Source organism: Balaenoptera acutorostrata, chromosome 3, assembly GCF_949987535.1.
Source record: "Balaenoptera acutorostrata chromosome 3, mBalAcu1.1, whole genome shotgun sequence".
NCBI lineage: Eukaryota > Metazoa > Chordata > Mammalia > Artiodactyla > Balaenopteridae > Balaenoptera > Balaenoptera acutorostrata.
Genome location: NC_080066.1, coordinates 133,418,921 through 133,438,870, shown reverse-complemented (window position 1 = coordinate 133,438,870; position 19,950 = coordinate 133,418,921). Strand labels below are relative to the sequence as shown.

Genomic DNA, 19,950 nt, shown 5'->3' with positions numbered 1-19,950 from the left:
AAAAAAAAAATTTAACAGACTTAGATACAGAACATTGTAATAGGAAAAAGTTGATATAACCCAAATGTTCACCAGCAGAGGAAGGTTAAACTGTGGTTTGTCTGTATGATGGACAATTACACAGGTGTTATAAAGACTGAAGTAGGTCAGGGGGCAAGTGAAAAGATTGCTAAGATTCATTATTAACTGTAGAAAAAGGGAAGATACAGAATAGTGTATGTGGTATGAACATATGCTGTGTTTTTTTTTAAAGGTGTATATATGCTTGTATGTGCCTCACATTTTACTAAAGGTTTCCCCCAAAAAGCTATTAACAGCATGTATTGGAAGACTAGGGGTACTTTTACTAATTATTTCATAAACTTTTTGTTTTAGCCTTTTTTTTTTGGCCGCGCCATGCGGCTTATGGGATCTTAATTTCCCAACCAGAGATCAAACCCGTGCCCCCTGCATTGGCAGCGTGGAGTCTTAACCACTGGACTGCCAGGGAAGTCCTTTCATAAACTTTTAGACTTTCTGTACTACAGCACGTACATTTATTAAATTCTGCCAATAAGGTTTAATTTGAGGGATTGGATGATGGGTCATTATTTTCTTCTTTATGCTTAGTGAACTGGTAAACATCTAATACTTATGAAATTATAAATATGAATGTGTACATAATCTCATACTCCTTTCTAGGCTGAGAGACATAGAAGAACGGCTACACGGATTGAAGGCATCATCTATGACACAAACACCTGCCTTAAAATTTAAGGTAAGGAAAGACAGGTGATATTTTCATTGTTGATCTCAGTTTTTTTTCAAACATCATTTGAAGCATGATGTTAGGGTTCAAATGAAATCCTAATTATTCTTTCAAATGAATTTTTTTTTTTTAACACTTGCAGTATGTTGGACACTGCTGGTTTCTGGGTTCCACTAAGAATGGACAAGATGGTTTCCTAGCCCTCAAAATATGTAACACAGTGTTACTGGGTCTATTAGCAGTATAAAGAATGATGTATGCATGAGAAGGAGGTTTAATTTTGCCTGTAAATGTTTACAAATGAATGACATTTGTACTTAATCTCAGTAAACTGGATATTGCCAAGTAGAGGAAAGGAGAAATGCTGCTGTGTTCTTGAAAGAAACAGCATAAACAAAGGCATGGAGGGATATACCTTCATAGTACGTCCAAGAAACACCAAATAATCTTAAATAGTGAGAAAAGAAAAACAGAGACAGATCTGGTAAATATCTAATATTTAGAATTTAACAAATCTTTGTGACCAGCTAGTGGTATGTGGTAAGAAAAATAACTGGAATTATATCAGTGATGATTCCAGGGATGGAAAGCTGACATTGCAATCAATAAGAAGTGTATGATAAAAGCACAAGATGAGGTGCACACTGTTAGTTTGGAGCAAGGAGAGCAAACCAGTTTGGCTAGAATATACAGGATAAAGGGCACGGAGGGTGTAGGAAAGCAGGAAGAGCTAGAAAAAGGGACCTTATGTTTGATGGGAGCGATGGAAAGCTTTTCAGGGTTTTTGAGCATTGGAATAGAGCTGTCGAAAGCAACGGTTTAGAAGAATAAAAAGTTGCAGAGAGACATTGACATTGACCTGACCTTTGGAGAAGACACAGCCGATACCTGAATAACAATTTGTTTGCAGTGTTAAATGGAACATGATGTAAGTTTCCTAATACTCATTTCCAGTTGAATATGTGCCCATGTCTAGTGTACTATATTGTTTCTTCTTGATATCTTTTATCATGGAAACTTAACATACAGGTTAAGTGATGGAATGATGCAAAAATTCTTATTGAATCTATCTCTATGACTTATAAAGGTTTTTTTTTTTTAACTTATACATTTAAAAGCCATATGGTAAAGTTATAAGATACATTTAAAAGCCATAAAGATGGGAGGGAGATGCAAGAGGGAAGAGATATGGGGATATATGTATATGTATAGCTGATTCACTTTGTTATAAAACAGAAACTAACACACCATTGTAAAGCAATTATACTCCAATAAAGATGTTAAAAAATAATAATAAAAATAAAATAAAAGCCATAAGAGCATGGTCTTTGGAGTCACCCCCCCACCTGGAATTTGAGTTCCATCTCTACCACCATTATTATATATAATCAATGTTAAATATGTAGAATTGATCTGATAGTAAAAGTAAACTCTTCTATTTCATGTCCTGGGTTTTGTACTAGAGAGTTGAGTACGATCCACTAAGTATATTATTATCTCAAAATTCAGTTATCACATTACCAGAATTTGTGCCCTATAATTGTGTATCCTTCTAATACATGGTCATGTAGTCTAATAATATGAATTTTTAATTATGTAATTTCTTTTTTTTTTTTTTTAAATATAAGCAACTTTTTTTTTTTTTTTTAAGATTTCTTTATTGACTGATTGATTGCTATGTTGGGTCTTCGTTTTTGTGCTATGGCTTTCTCCAGTTGTGGCAAGTGGGGGCCACTCTTCATCGCGGTGCGCGGGCCTCTCACTATTGTGGCCTCTCTTGTTGCGGAGCACAGGCTCCAGACGCGCAGGCTCAGTAGTTGTGGCTCACGGGCCTAGTTGCTCCGCGGCATGTGGGATCTTCCCAGACCAGGGCTCGAACCCGTGTCCCCTGCATTGGCAGGCAGATTCTCAACCACTGCGCCACCAGGGAAGCCCTAATTATGTAATTTCTTATAGAGAAAAAATATAGAAATCTGAAACTTAAAAAGGAATATATGATGAATTAGCAAATTAATATTTAGTACTCCAGAGTTCTAAAAGAAACAGAGGTCTTTCTATGCCTCTTAACTGGCAGATGGATTTACTTCCATAAATAAAAGTGTTAGATTTGTCACACATTACCATTGAACTTTCAAAAGAGGAAAAAAATGTCAATAAACATTGGTCTAGAGAGTGGGAAGCTTTGGTTGTGATCATGAGGCTCTGCCACTAACTAGTTATGTAACAGTAGCCAAATCAAAATCAGTTAACATCTCTGAATTCATCTGTTTATTCATCCCTAGATGAGGCGGTTAGACTAAATGTCTAAAGCTCTTCTTCACCTTTAAAATTATTTGATGGATATAGATAACACTAAAGCAATCGTTACTTTTATCTGAGAGAGAATAATTCCTTTGTGTGTTTGTCTAACAAACTGCAAACCAATCATAAACAAAGAAAGAAAAGTTGGCATATCCAATTCTATATTTCTTGTCTTAAATTCTCAGTTCAATACCTGTTAGGTATGTTACAGATACCTCAAACTAATTATGAACAAAAACATGATTTACTTAGAGTATCCTGTTACAATTAATGGATTAATTAATATCTTCCCAGTCAGCCAGACCCAAATCTTGTGAATTGCCTCTGGCTCCTTCCTTATCCCCATCTCCATTCATTCATGTTGATTCCATCCTAATCTCTCAAATTTCCATTTCTGAATGGAACAGCTTGTCCTCCTGGGTGCAGATTATCTTTTGCCTAAACTCTTTCAATAGTTTTCTAACTTGTCTCCAAGTCACTAGCCTCTTAATTTTCCAGTTCATTCACAAGCTACTACCAGATTTACTAACCTCCTAAAACATGGGTCAAATCCTATTCTCTTTCACTACCTGTAAAATAAATTAAGCCCAACTCTTTTAGTCAAACAGTCAAGGTTCTGTACATTCTCATTCCAAGTTACATTTTCCCCACACTCAATTTTCAACCATATCAGGTTATTTTTATTCTCTAAATTAAGCCAGTTTCTTTCCTCCCTCTGTGTTAGTTCATGTGGTTCTATCAGTATGGAATATCCTTCCAGTCCCAGTATATCCCAACCCCAACTTTGGAAATCCTTTTCATCTTTTATGGCCAGTGCAAATGCTTCCTCCTTTGTAAAGCCCTCAAAGTTGGGATTAATTATTCCTTTGTCTACTCTCCTGTAGCACTCTTTCCCTCTATTATGCACTATTTTATTCTGCCTCCCTGCAGGATTGTAAACTCTGAGTGCAGAAGCTCTGCCTTATTGGTCTTTATATGTTTTAGAATAACTAATATACTATTACTTTACACAAAATAGTAGCTTAATAAATCTTCCTTCTCCTTACTCTCATTCTTCATTTTCTATTAGATTTAAAGATAATGAAGTTGCTCCTGGATAGACTGTTTAGAATAATTAATGGTTGTTATATAGTTAATAAGTAATGCAGATACCATCTAGACAAAGCTCATTTAAAAAGATATATATTTGGAGATAAATTTATTATTTGTATTTTACCATATATTATGTTGTGCCCAAATTCTTTGAAAAACACTTCACCGCTTTTAAAATTTAGGATGACTTTATCATTGTAGGTTGAAAATTTCTTCTGTATGGGATCCCCGCTGGCAGTTTTTTTGGCATTGCGTGGCATCCGCCCAGGAAACACTGGAAGTCAAGACCATATTTTGCCCAAAGAGATTTGTAACCGATTACTAAACATTTTTCATCCAACAGATCCAGTGGTGAGTTGCAAATATGGACATTCATCTCTCAATATTAAATTTTTCCTAAGAGACTCTGTAAGAAATCTTGCAAGGTACTGCTGAATTTATGAGAAAGCTTTCATTTACAGACATCTCTCGCAGATACTGCGTTTTTTTACAAACAAGGTTTGTGGCTACCCTGCATTGAATAAGTCTATTGGTGCCATTTTTCCAACAGCATTAGTTTTTAATTAAGGTATGTATGTTGTTATTTTAGACATAATGCTGTGGCACATTTAACAGGTAGACTTAAGTATAGTGTAAACCTAACTTTCATGTGCACTGGGAAACTAAAAAATTTGCGTGATTTACTTTATTGCAGTGAGCTGGAACCAAACCTGCGGTATCTCCAAGACATGCCTTTATCTATTACATTTGCATGAGTTCATATTTTTAAAATATTTGTTCTCTGATTAGTTTAGGGATCAGGAAATAAAATACCTTAAAGATGTTCTGTTTATGTTGTATTTGTAGGATGAAAGCATATTGTAAAAATATTATCTTTAGACAATTAATCCAAAAGACAGGAGTCATCTGGACTTTCAAACCTTAACCAGTTGTAATACCAATAACGTAGCAACCATAAATTTTAAAAATCCCACTTTAAATACTTTTTTCTCTAAAGTATGCTGCAACATTGAAATGTGATTGGTAGATACTCTTAGAAATGAAAATATTTAAATATTATGTATTAAACATAGAAAAGTGGAAGAATTTATTTTAGCTTGGTGGAATTATGACATTTTGGATTTTTACATTCTCTGTTATGTTTGTACTGTAAATCAATTTTTTAATGTAAATACTCCTAGGATCTGTCTGCATCCAGGTAAACAGTTTAATGCCAAGTAAGATTTTTGGATGAGAAAAATTCTTCCTTAAATCCTCTTGGGGACAAGGCTAGATATAACTAGATTTAAGACAAACTATTTTAAATAGCATTTATTCTCTGAAAAATAGCTTTATATAATTCTATAAAGTCTTTTAAAAGATCTTTAGCTAGTACCAAATAAATATAACAATGACTAAACACCAGAATTTTAGAAAATTTCTCATATGTTAAAGAATCAAAACGGTTATATTTAAGAAATTTCACTGAAATGGAATCTAGTATTAGATTCAAATACTGACTGCACGATCTTGGCCAACTCACTTCTGAGACTATTTCTTATCTATATGATGCAGATGATAATATTTTACCTCATAGGGTTGTTAGGATTAAGTAAAACGTGTGCAAAACACCCAGTTAGACCTTGAGTATTTTGTTAATATGCATTCATTTAACTCACTCTCCTATAACTTGAAAGTGAACTTGAGATCATAGGTGAACTCTAAACTTTCAGTATATACCCTATACTTTGTACAGTCTTAAATTTTGTTATTCAGTTGGCCCTTGAACAACTCGGGGGTTGGGGTACCCCCTGTGCTCAGTCAAGAATTGGGGTGTAATTTTACAGGAAGCCCTCTGTATCCACGGTTCCGCATCCACAGATTCAACCAACTGCAGATCATGTAGTGCTGTAACATGTAATTATGGGGGGAAATAATCCACGAATAAGTGGGCCCACGCAGTTCAAACCTGTGTTGTTCAAGGGTCAGCTGTATTATAAAGGAGGGTTCCAAACTCATTATTACGAATTATTTTTATTATTCGTTTTATAGTTCTTCTGTGAAATTTTTTTTTAAATAGCTTATGTGAGAATTGTGCTAGGCAGTTTTTCCAAAGTTATCTATTCTTCCCAACATCCTTGTGAGGTAGTAGGAAGTGTTATCTCCTTTCTATAGCTCAGGAAACTGAGGCTCTGAGACCTTGTGACTTGGTGAGTGTCATATAGTTAATAAGTGACAGAGGCCAGAATATGAACTCGGGGAATTCTGATGCCAAGTCCATTGCCTTTTCTGCTATATCATCCCTACTTCGCATTAGACAAATGGTCTTATACCATCATGTAGTGTTTGTTACTATATTAATCTACTTGAAAGTAGGGTTTACTGAGAGCTTAGATATTAAAAATTGACCTTATTTGCTCTGTTCCAGGTTACTGTTTACTGCTTCAGTTTTGTTTGTGAGACTAATATAAATCTAATTGCTAGATGATATCAGAACATAATAAAAATGAATATTTCTCTGAAAAACTAATTAATGGGCACTATTAGCCTAGACTAATTGTTTTTTTGTAGTCTCATCAAGGATCTATAATTGGACAAACTACATATTATTAACAGTGAAGAAATAAGAACACATGTTAAGAATATCAGGTTTTTAAACATTTGCTGAGGTCTACTGAGCATGCAATAAAATAAGAATGAACAGTTTACTAAAATCCAAGCATTGTACCTTAATGTTTTGTTTCTTTGAATTTTTTTTTTTAAATCAAGGCTTATAGATTAGAACCGTTAATACTGAAACACTACAGCAACATTTCACCTGTCCAGATCCACTGGTATAATACTTCCAATCCTCTACCTTATGAGTATATGAAGCCAAGCTTTCTTCACCCAGCAAAAGAACCTACCTCAATTTCAGACAGTGAAGGCATTTCAACAATACCAAGCCCTGTGACTTCACCAGTCTTGTCCCGCCGACACTATGGGGAATCTATAACAAATATAGGCAAAGCAAGCATATTAGGTAATTTCTTTTCAGTATTCCTTATCAATGAATTTAAGCACTTTTATATAGACATGAAATTTTAAGTACTTGGAAATACTCTATGTATTACAAAACATCCAACAGTTAATCCTCATGTTTAGAGCTAACCACCTTCTCACTGTTCATATTTGAGGGCAAAAGCACTAAAGTTCTCTTAATTAGATCAGATCCTGTAGTTAAAGAATATGAGATAGCTGGATGCACAAAAGAAGATCGGGGAATCAAGTCTCTCATCTTAATCTTGGCCCCATCACTTACTGTGAGATCTTGGGAAGTCACGTAGTTTTTAATGCTCTGCTTCCTCATCCATGAAATGAGGGAGTGCTTGAGTACTAAGGGTGCCCCTGCTGACCAGTTCTCTGATCCATGTCCTAAAAGTCTCTCAAAATATGTGTCCTTCCTGAGGGCAACAAGGGTATTTAATTTCTCTTTGAATGATCTCCAGTACCAGCCACAATGGTGTAGCACCAGAGCTCAATTCTGTGCCACTTTAGTTTGTCCATTGCTTTTGGTTACAAGTTGCCTTAGTATAAAATGCCACAAGATGGCACTATAAAAAGGCTTTATCTGCTGGACTCATTGATATTTGACTTCGTCATAAAGATTGTTTATTCATAGCTTTTTATAACATATCCACTTAACCTCAGGAGTAAGAATATCAATAGTGAATATATGCCCATGTGAATGGCATGGTTCTTTTATTAACATTTTTAATCTTAAGAGATACTTTAAAAAACAGTGATCACAAATAAAATAGAATCTTTATTCCTTTGTAAGCTATATTCCTGGAGTTTGTACAACTCTGATTCTATTCAACACCATTTTTATTTAGAAACCTACAATATAAATTGTAATTTTCATATGTTCCCACCCTGGAAAAACATGACTAGGGCTTAGTCCCTCTGCCAAGTGGCTGTAAATATGGGTGGTGCTCTTTAGCCTGGTGTGTGGTGTAATTCAGCAGAATGACTGCCCTGTTTTGTGAAATGTAGGGGCTGCGAGCATTGGAAAGGGACTTGGAGGAATGTTGTTCTCAAGGTTCGGACGTTCATCTGCATCACAGCCATCTGAGGCATCAAGGGACTCTGTGGAAGACGAGAAGAAGCCGGTTGCCTCACCTCCCACGTCCACTGTGGCAACGCAGACCCTTGCACATAGCAGTTCTGGCTTTCTTGACACTGCATGTTAGTTCATACTGTTCTTTCCAAGTTTATACTGTGCCTTTTTAAAACGTGCTGAGCACAAAGGGTTAAGATATTAACACTAGCAGTCAACTCTTAATCTAAAGCCTGCCTTAGCTTTTAAGAAACAATGCTTTTTCTTCTACTTACATTTTTAGGAATAATCCCTAGGTAAATGCAGTTTTACTCTCTGCGTTGGTGAATTAAGTAAAGAGCATTAATAATCAGGGCCTTGTGGCACAGAGGTGTTACACATCAAGCATAAAACAAATCTCTTTGTGGTAAGCACTTCCTGATTTTTTTTTTTTTTTTTTTTTTTTTTTTTAATGTGGGATCTTCCCGGACCAGGGCTCGAACCCATGTCCCCTGCATTAGCAGGTGGATTCTCAACCACTGCGCCACCAGGGAAGCCCTACACTTCCTGATTTTTATAAAGTGTTTTGTTTTTTTTTAAATATGGTCTCCTCAGCCTTAAAAATTCATGTAATTGCTTCAAACCTATGCTGCATTTACTCTTGATACTTTTTAAAACTGCTATGCCAAAGCCATCCTGGTGCTAATCCCTCAGTTCCCTTCATCCAACCGAATTATAAAACCTTCAAAGCTTTAATTGTATTGGATCCACTGTATCGCTTCCAATCCTATCCCAGCTACCTTGTGTAAAATAGATACTCAAGAAATGAGTGAATGAAAGGATAATTATACTGGACTTATATTAGAATGGAGCTTTATTTAATTTTTTCCAGTGGATTTATAAGGTCTAAACTCTTGAATAGTTGTGATGCACTTAGTATATATTTACTTCCAAGGATGTAAACTTGAGCCTTATTTTTAAATGTCTAGTAAAATAAGATAATAAGTCAAGTCCTAGTTTTCCATTGACTTACATGAGGAAATGTTGACTCTGAAACTAGCTACTTCCTTTCTGTAACTATAGCAAGAAAATTTTATTTTCTTCCTCTAAAAATCTTTAAACATTTCATTTCAGATATTTAGAGTCTTGTTTTCTTACTGTGTCTGCTACTCTGAATTTTAAAATAACCAGCATTCATTGCCGTGCAACAGTCCTAGGGGCTGGATCTTTCTCCACAGTCACCTCCACTCCATGATGAATTACCCTAGCCATTTCTGAGTTGGACATTCCTATTTGGGCCAATTCCATTTTTTTTAACTTAATCCTATCCATGTCAGACTCTGAGTACTAAAAATTTTATAATTGCAAGCCTTTTGAACACTGCCTAGAAAATTCATTTCAGATTTTGATATTTGTACAAAATTCATAGTTTTCTTATAAGAGTTCCTATACTATTGCTGACTTAAACTCTCACTTCTGCTTACTCTCAGAAATGAGATTGTGAAAATACAAAATTCTATTATAACATGCAGATGTCAAAAGAAAACTAAACTTCTGAGGAAAAATAACCTCAAAGAATTTTGTAAAATGGCAGGTAAAAAGCCACAATTCCTTGTAATGTTAATGCACAGCAATGATGCTAGTAAACATTAGGGTGAATGAGGGAACAAGGAGAGCAGGGTATTTTGAGCCCAAGAGACGGCGTAATGAAGACATACGGAGAGAAGTCTATAGGGTCTGAGAGAAGAAACCTATCTTTTAGTTTTTCTACTATTTAACGTAGAAATTTCAAAGTGATAATAAAGAAGAAACCTATTCTTCCAGTACAAGTGAGTAGAGATGCTTAGCTGTATCACATTATTATATTTTAATATCTTAGCAAAATATGTTTTCTGTCATTCTTGCATATAAATTCTTTGTTGGTCCTAATGGTAAATTACTTGCCAACTATAGACTCAGCTAACTATGAGCTAATCATGATTTCTTAGTTACATGTATTCATCTTTAGATACAGATTTTAAAAGTCCAACTTTTAAAATTGGACCACTACTACGGGAGAATTATGCCTTTTAAATCAAATCCCCAAGATTCACCTTACTAATTCTTGGACTTGCTTCAGTAATACACTCTTCTATGTAATCCTGATTTAGACAAATTTCTTAAGTCATAATTGCTATTTTGGCTATATGTTACAAATCATAAAACCTTTCTTCCTTAAATCTTCTTTCTGGAATTTGGTCACTGTAATTAGGTGATTCTGGCTTCCTTCCTTCCTTCCTTTCTGCTCACATTCGATTGCCTCAGTTCTTCTCGATTACCTTCATTCTGAAGCTACCGACTTTGATTCTCTTGCTCTTTGAGGGTAAGATGGACACAGACTGTGAATTCATGATCCATCAGGGTTTCTCTCTTTGAAGATTTAGTGTTGTCAGTTGAAACCATCTTATTGACATCAATTTGAAGCATCTTATATAGCTACTCTTCATTTCTTTTGGAAAGTATAGGCTTATTTCCAGTGGTTTTACTGTTTCATTTCTTGTACTCCCCTGTGTTTGTAACATATTATGAAAAGAATCTGTTTCTTTCAGCATTGTTTTGCCTCTAGGTTAGAACTTAATTGAACTATACATTTGGGGGATATTTGGGCGTTAACAGATTATGACATTATATTTCAGAGTTAATTGTTCTTACATTTTCCATGAAAGAGCTCTTCACAAAAACCAAAGTGTGTACTTCTTTATGTATCCTAGGTTTAATCAGCTTATTTGGGAGTATTGTTCTAACTTTTGGCCACTGCATCACTGAAGGCCATTTGTAACCATCAGCCAACACTTTACAGCATCTTGTGTTTTTTTTTTCACAGATTTCAGACTTCAAGAATCGTTCTTTAATCTCCCACAACTTCTTTTTCCGGAAAATGTAATGCAGAATAAAGATAATACCCTCGGTATGGTATATGTCAGGAATAGCATTCAGAGCACTATGAAAATGATCTACTTAGATTTCTCCTGCTCATTGAAAAATTGGATCAGTTCTATGAGATCAGCTTGAATGTTACCATTAATAGACTATTTTATATGTATTCTCTTCCTGTATTTTCTAATCTTAAATGTAGTGGTCCAGAAACCCCCGAGTATTGATTAGACACTTAATGTGCTAAAATATATGATACTCCTATATGCTTCTACAAAGAAGGAACCTTTTAGAGAGGGGAGAAAAGCATTAGGCCATTCTCTTTCTCCTCTATTGCCCTACAGCCTTCAAAGAGGTTCAGTATTCTTTTCATGTAATATACTTAAAAGGATTTCATAGTATAAAGGATTTAATCATTTCTAATTATTTCAGATATTAGTAACACTTCCCCTAGGGCTGTTGGTATGCCATAACTGATACTGATTTCAACACAAATATTTAATGTTCTTTAGAGGTGTAGGTTTGCTTTGAAAAAATTATTATTATTGGATGCAAGAGATATTTTCAGTCTCTTAATTTTCAGCAGATTCAAAATGTATCAGTAAAGATTAATCTTAGCAGTTTAAAATTATTTTCATCATTAACTTCTCATTCCTTTTTTTATAGCTCCTTTCTCGTTCCTTTTTTTAAATATCGAATTTTACCTTTAACAAAAAAATAAGTTACAGATGTTTCCTTGGATTTTTTAACCATATCTAATTTTATAATTTCTGTATTTATAATTGCTAATTTTCATGCATTTTTTCTATTTTCAAAAAAAAAAAAAATCTTACTTGATATAGATTCCAAAACAGTGTTTCAGCATAACAAGCTGATTTGGGTTTTTGGCTCTATTACAGCAGTTTGTGTTGATCTAACTCAGTGAAATCCCCTCAAGAAATGATCTTATATAAGTGCTCTCTCTGGTCCCTGTTCATGTAATGGTGACTTCCATAGAGAAATAATTGATGTGTGCTTTTTGCATATTTAGTTGGAGAAAGGAAAATTAATCCACTTATACATTTCTCCTACATTCAAGTAGTCCTTTTTATTCACTACCTTAAAACCATCCCAGCTACCCAAGCAATTAGACCACTAATCATAATTGCACCACACTGATCTGATTCAGATGGTATTATGTATATGGCTTCTATTTTCTCTTTTCCTGTTTTTATTCATTCAACAATTTTACCGTGAGCCAAGTAGGTGGTCACTAGAAAAGATACCAAGATGAAACAGATTTCAGTGCTGCCCATATAGATTTTAAATGCTGGTGTGGAAGTTAAGAATTTTTTAGAGGGCATGTATTCTAGTAGGGAAGGTAGATAACTACAGAAATAATTATAATATATGATAGAATGTGATGAGCCACATAACAGAGAAACAGGTAAAGGCCTCTGTCAGTTCTAAGGAATGAGAAAATGATCCAACCTGGAGAAATCAAAAAAAGCTTTGTGGAAGTAGGATTTGGACAAGCAGAGATGAAGAGACAGTGCAGAGAGAATAAACAGCATAAGCAGAAACACAGAGGTGGGAAGCACAGGGTATGTAGAGAACCAGAAGTTAGTTTTGAGGAGAACCAAGGATGAGTGGAAGGGAGTAGTTCTGAATATGATCAGGAACATTTCTCCAACCAGATGGTAGAGGATCCAATAAATCTGGGCATCTCCAGGAGTTTCTTTATATTCAACCCATGAGCCTGTATTTACCCAAATAGCCCATCTGTTGTCAAATGTTAGGTATATGAATGTCTTTCAGGGTATATTAGTGTTGGGAAATTTGGGGGTTAGAAATGACAGCTGATTATAAAACTCATTATGGAGTTTTTGTTATTTCTTTCAAATAAAGGATGGTTAGAGAATATTCTTAAATATATTTGAAGCTGTGATAAGTCACAAAATGTAAATATTCCTTGGATGTCAAACACCTAACCACATGAAATATATAGTCGCTCTGAGGCAGCACAAAAATCAGAAGACATAATTTATCAACAAGAACCCTGAGCACAATCTTTCTTATTGCAAATGAATCTTTCACCAGTCATTTGGAAACCCAGTTTCCTTTACCTAGTACTTTAAGTGGTTTTCTTGGTATCGACCTGAAGCAAAAAATCATGCAATTATGACCATAATTGTTGTTTATAAATAAGATAACTTTTAAGATTCATTAAGTTTTTGAAAATTTCTCTCCAGGGAAGTTAAGACACTCCCATTAAATAGAAGAAACCTGTCTAGTTAGTACACATTATAATACTTAAGATGGTGACTCTCTATTCATATATTTTACTTTTCAACACCATATCCATGTTGACAGGCCCTGTGCACAAAAGAATTCTCTGCTGAAAGCACAGTGCAAATCGTTGATGATTGTTAAAAGCCAACAACCTTTTTTTCATTTTTACCTCTCTTCAATTGTTCAGGAATCTCATTCTTTTTTTTTTTTTTTTTTTTGGTAGATAGAGGAATTTTAGCACTTAGGCACTCAAGAGAGAGAAAGAAGGACAAAGTGATGATTTTACGTTCTCCTTTCTTTTCGACCTAACTCAGTGAGAGAAACTCGGAAAAAACTACTAACCTGTATGGTGCCACCCCTTCCTGATATGGTAACAATGAGAAAGTGGGTCCAAGGCAGCTCCCTGTAGATTTGGGCCAACTTGGGTCAAGGGCACATCTCATAGCACATATATCGACGGAATAGTGCTGCCATGTAGTAACCCCACTCCCTTGGGAATTCTGTGATCCACAGAAAGGGGGAAGATGAGACACAGGCCCTCTTACATCCATCCGTCCACCTGCAAAACCAACGCAAATGTGAGCTCAGCTGCCATGGCAGCCAGACTGCCTGGGGTAAACCTTTTAAGGAAGATGAGAGACTAAAATAGGTTCATCAGGTACAAGCTGGCTACCTAATTCCCATTTTGATGGGGACAACCTACAGATAAATAGAAAGGGATAGGGAGGGGCAACCTAGTTAGTGACACTTACTGAAGATCCTCTGGGTGATGAGAAGTACAAGGGCATATAATATAATGGAACAATAAATTTAGCATTTGAGTTTATAGTATATGAAAGGCAGTGTTGCACAGTAATAGCATCTTAAGAATAAATTTCAGGGACATAAAATCAAAGTGGAGCCAAATAACACTAGTTGAAAATCTCCCTTTCTTTGACTTTTAATACAACAGTTCAACCTAAGACTTGGACTAGGAAGACATTCTACAGTGGCATTTAAAAGTGAATTCTTAGAAATAACTTGGTGTGGGCTTCACCAATTTTACTGTGTATGTTCCCCATCTCTTCTGTTTTTCCTCTTATTTCTCCTTTTTTTTCTTTATAACTAACTTCACCTTGACTCCTCTTCATCGTGCTTGAGAATTCATTTCCTCTTTTCATCTTCCTGTCTGTTGTGCCAGAATGTACCTACCAATTTAACACAAATGTCCCATGGAATACAAAAGATAAAAAATTAAGACATTACTATCCCACAGTTCCACATGTGGATTTCAACTATTTCTTATTATGGATTAGCTTATCATAATTTAAATGAGAAAAATACTTTGTATTTTGTTTTTAAAAAAACTTTGCAAAAAGCCTATGTTGATATATTTCGTGGGGTTTTATAACCAACTGGGTATTTATGCTGTTTAAGTGTAAACCTTATCTAAAAATGTACAGATATTTTCTGACATTCTTTGTCAGAAAAGCACAATTGAATAGAAAAATAACAACTGTAAATGCATTTTTAAATCACCAAATGGTACTGTCACAAAATACCTGTTTAAAATAAGCATTAGCTAAATATTTATGTGAAGTCATTCTCTAAAATGATGTGATTTCCTATATGCAATTACCAAATTTCCAGGGTAAAGCAAAACCCAACTTTTTCTCCCACCTCCTTAGTTTTTGCCAGTTTTTACTTTTCACATCTGCTGGTACTCTGAACAAAGAGCAGACTTTGAGTGTCTGAATAGTAGTGATTTCGGTGCTTTTTATTTTTAAGACAGACCCTTCAAAATGTGGCTCATTGACAGTTTTAAAGGAGTTCCTGAAGATCAAATTATCATTTTCTAAGTGTTTTATCTCTAAGGATTTGTTAGATGAACCGATCGCAATCTTAGAGCCTTGATTTGGTAAGGTGGTTTTTCTCTAACACGTATTGCAGGGACTTTCTGTGTGTTTAGAAAAGACTTGAGTGAATTCACTGAATTGTTTGAAGACAACACTGTTATAAAATGAAATCCTTCCTCTCAAGGATTACCATTGTTCCTCCCAGTTTAACTTTCCTGGCCACCTAGTGGATTCTTTTATTGAACAAACATTTAATGAGCGTGTATGTCCCAGGTGCATGTTAGGCCCTGCTGACAGGATAGAGACTAGGGTGTGTCGTGGCTGCCTTTGAGGAATTCAGCCAAGTGGAGAGAAAAACGTCGTAGGACTGTAATAGATGTTATCTTCCAACACATCTCCCTGAGCCAGTTGATGTAAAGGGCCTCCCCAGTGAAGGAGCCTTTGAGTGCCCTGTTGCACTCCTGCAGGCATTGTTACGTGTAAGCCTGGCCCATCATTCTGCAAGAAGGCTGCTTGCCTTATTTTACAGATTAGGCACAAAGATTAAATAGGAAAGCCAGGATTTGAGCCCAGTTTCTTTATTCCAAATATACTATGTGATACCAAGCGAGATTTTTGTTTTCTTGCTTTATTATTCCATATTGACCTGAGCATACAAAGGAAAAGGTTCACCAAATAGAATCCTGAGCTGCTGAGGCTCTTGAGTGTTTTTTCCTGTAAGATTAGAGTGGAAAGTCACTTTTTTAAAAATAGTAATAATAATTAGGAGAGTCACTTCTCTTTGGTAAATTTTTATTCTCAACTCTAGTAAGTCTATGTAGAACCAGTCTTGTAATACTTATTCATTTGTTTGACTTCTTTTCTTTTTAGTGGAATTGGATCACAGAATTGATTTTGAACTCAGAGAAGGCCTTGTGGAGAGCCGCTATTGGTCAGCTGTCACATCGCATACTGCCTATTGGTCGTCCTTGGATGTTGCCCTCTTTCTTTTAACCTTCATGTACAAACATGAGCACGATAATAGTGCAAAACCCAACTTTGATCCAGTCTGAACTGTTGAAGGACATTAATGGCCCAAAACTGATTTTTTTCTGTTAAAATATATGTGTCAACATGTGGAAGTTTCAGGTTTAAGTATGTTTCACTTTTGTTTAGGGTAAGAAATAATTGAATTTAGAAGCACTTTATTTTACTTTAAAAAACAAATGTCCAGTCCGAAAGAAGTTATTTATAGTTTTCATCATTTTAAGTATGAGTCTGACAGAACCCCCTGCAGAGAATCAAGCAAGACCTGGAAGTAAGGAGGACTTGGGTGGACTGCAAGGTTATAGATCACAATCTAATTTCTCCCAAATATAAAGGCATATTAATGGGTTGAATCTAATGTATTAACCAAAATATGTTATAAATCTAAAATGATCAAGGTCCAGGGTATTCTACGTAAAGATCACAAGGTGGTATCATTGAAAGCTTCCATTTCCACAATTTCTTTGAAACATGAGTAACAGATTTTAAATGTTTTGAATTTAACTTGTTTAGAAAAACTAATGCTAAAATAGAAACAACATTTGAACTATTGTATTTATAGTTTATTACCTCTGACTAATTGTTTTATGTCAATGTATGAAACATTACATTTTTTTAAATGTTTCCTGTGAACAATTTAAGAACCACATTTATTTTCTATAGCGTTAAGGCCCTTTTTTCTCAGAACTCCATCTTTGTACTCTTCAGATGAATATATAGACACTGTGGCATACTTTCAGCATTGTTTTCATTAAAAAGTTGTAGTTTTACACGAATAACACTAGTTCAATTATTTTGAAAAAAAAATGAACTTTTTATTATGTCACATGTACCTCAGAGAAAGCTAAAGTTTTCTAAACTTGACATGGAATACTCCATAATGGGTACATTTAATAAACTTTACTGGAAAATTAGTAAACTTCTTTGGAGTAGGGAGTATGACAACTAAATTTTAAGTATATAAGCATCTGTGTGCCAAACAATTAACATATGAAAAGGGGATGGAGTGCCACTAACAAATTTTATTCTTAAAGTGTTTAAGGAATTGTAATTGAGACATAGACACAATAGTTCAGGATTCTGAGGCATTGAAAGAGTTTCCTCAGCTGTAATTTTTTCCACAGTGCTTTTCATCTGAGGAGCTCAAAGTGCTTTGCAATTTAATAATCTATGTAGTAGCTTCTTGAGGTAAGTAAATGAGTGTTATTCTCATGTTACATGTTAGAACACTAAGGCACCAAAACATTTAAAGTGCCTTGAATTAGATTACAGAGCAAATCAGAGCTCAGACTGAAGACAGACCGTATTCTTTTATGTGCTGTTCATTGACTGATAATTCACATGTGACCTCTTGTTTTGCAAACAGTAATAATAACAGAAGTTGCAATTCATAATTTGGAGGAATGACTGTGAAGCCAGTACTTTACCCTACTCGTCATATACATTCTTGGGTTCTCACACTCAAAGGAGGAGTTACTTAGAGGGGATCAGTAGCCATCGCTGCTACAACCAACCCATGCTTCTGAGAGGCTTCCGCTGGGTTCCACTCTTAAGGTGCTGTCTTTGCTTATCTTAGCTCCCCAGGAATCGTCAAACTGGGAGCAAAGTTGGTCGGTCGTACATCTCACCTTCTCCTTTCTTTTTAAGGTGATAGAATCTTTGGATTACTTGTAGGTTTTACTCAGCACTGTCAGTCCTCTATCTGTTTTGGCCTTTCATTGAATTTGCACAACATAAAGCACTTCTTTTTAGTGCTTAAAAAGATCCCAAGGCTCCATGCCCAAATACGTGACTCACTAAGAAACTCTTGCTATAAAAGGCTTTTGATGCAATCTTAGCAAAGCTGAAGCAATGTCTTTCGAATTTAGAGATTCCTGTGAACTCAGGTCATTCTCATACCCTGTTTATTTCGTAGGTCTATTTAGTTCTCAGGAGAATTAAACTCATATCCCATATGACTTTATCATTAAAGGTATGTGAGCGTTTGGGTGGTATGACACTCAAATGCCTAAGAGCTTGAAGGGATTCATTCTCTCTTTTTTTTTTTTTTTGGCTGCTCTGGGTCTTCATGCGGCTTGCAGCTTCTCTAGTTGCAGACTTAGTTGCGGTATGTGGGATCTTAGTTCCCCGACCAGGGACTGGACCTGGACATCCTGCATTGGAAGCGTGGAGTCTCAACCACTGGACCACCAGGGAAGTCCCAAGGGATTCATTCTTAACCATTAGAATGTGAAGAGCACCTTTTACCTGAGAGGAGTAAAAACCTAGCAAACCTTTTCATTTGATACAGAGTAAAAAGAAAAGTATATTCCCATAGCTATAGGAATATATCTGCTTCCCTTTTTTCATATTGAGGAAAAAAATCCAATTTAACCACATAGAAGTTATTTGAGTTCTTGAAAACAGCAACATTCAAAACCCCCTTTTCAAAATGAGATATTCTGGATTATTGGATAGGGGTTTTGTTTTCAATTCATTATTTCATCAATAGAGATGGTGATTTTGATTTCACAGTACTCTTCTTGTTTCCATGTCTCTGCATGTTATCATGGAATGTACTTGTATGTACTCAAGTAATATACAGAGTATGTGTAATTCTAGCTTGATTTAGAAGCTAAGTCAGTTACTGAGTAATATTTTGCAACTTTATTCCAGCAAGTACTAAATTTTTGATACCATTAAAATTTTATTCTCTATTTTGTGTACCTGCTATGATGATTCTTCTGAGTACTGGTCAGATTGTTCAAACAATTTTAATCCAGTTAGGTCCCCAAGAATTATTTAAACTTAGAATAAGGAGAATGTTTTGTTAGTTCATAACTTTACTTTCAACAGTAATTATGCTTGTGTTATAATCCAGTGTTACAGTATATTAGAACATATTACAAAATGTACTCAGTTTCTCATAGCAAGCCTTGGGAATCTTATGTTTGACTTCTATTAAATAACATCTGTCAGCCTTTGGAAATTCTCACATTGAACGTTCTATAGAAGCCCTCATCTCATTCTCATTTTCTCTCTGTTGTTTCCTCATTGGGGGCTGAAGCATTCGGGTCATATCCTGCCCCCAAAGAGTAAACAGAGGAAAGGAAACCATCAGTGGAGTGTCATGGCCAATTCCACAACTCCTTCCAGTGATGACACTTGAGCCCCTTAAGGTGGAATCGGACCAAGCCTAGAAAGTTCACTGTAAGGCCTACAGTAGAGGGGAAAAAACTGAATTGCTTTCTGATTAGGTTAGTTAATATTTCTGTCTTCTCAGCTGTAATGAGTAAGGCATTTGGACAATTGAGAAAACTAATTTGAGTGTTATATCTTAACAATTGTTTGAATAATCTTTTGTTAGCGTGGAAATGGGGCCAAAAAAGATACGCAATATTAAAGAAGAGTGAAGGCAGAGCTAAAAAGAGGATGTAGCAGTCATTGACTGGAGAAAGAACTAGAACTTGACCAGACAGTCTTGAGTGTTGGGTAGGTAACTTCTGTGGTTACTCTCAAGTGTCTCTTACCCAGATTCTGCTGTCATCCCTGCGCCTCAAGCCCCTGCCAGGAGTCAGATGGTCCTCTGGCTGAATTTGAAACACATGCATTAAATCCTTTTAGGTTAGGTATGGGCAATGCATATAGTTTCCTGACATTTTATAATAACTTACCTACATAGAAAAACTTTTGCTGTATCTACAGCAGATTTGGCAGGAAGCACCCTG

At 35.4% G+C, this 19,950-nt stretch overlaps 1 protein-coding gene across 10 annotated transcripts in view; it reads left to right on the top strand.

Moving 5' to 3' along the window:
• Positions 1 to 16,677, top strand: part of DDHD1 (DDHD domain containing 1) — a 91,643-nt gene extending 74,966 nt beyond the window's left edge. For 4 of the 10 annotated variants that reach the window (XM_057543653.1, XM_057543651.1, XM_057543652.1 and 1 more), the window contains 6 exons: positions 682 to 757; positions 4,343 to 4,492; positions 6,890 to 7,142; positions 8,156 to 8,347; positions 11,062 to 11,145; positions 16,088 to 16,677. In XM_057543653.1, the coding sequence (XP_057399636.1) occupies positions 682 to 757; positions 4,343 to 4,492; positions 6,890 to 7,142; positions 8,156 to 8,347; positions 11,062 to 11,145; positions 16,088 to 16,269 (937 nt within the window). In that variant the 3' untranslated portion in view covers positions 16,270 to 16,677. The remainder of the gene's footprint in view (positions 1 to 681; positions 758 to 4,342; positions 4,493 to 6,889; positions 7,143 to 8,155; positions 8,348 to 11,061; positions 11,146 to 16,087) is intronic. The other 6 variants (XM_057543654.1, XM_007192876.2, XM_007192874.2 and 3 more) reach the window with 4 other exon arrangements.
• The last annotated feature ends 3,273 nt before the right edge of the window (positions 16,678 to 19,950 follow it).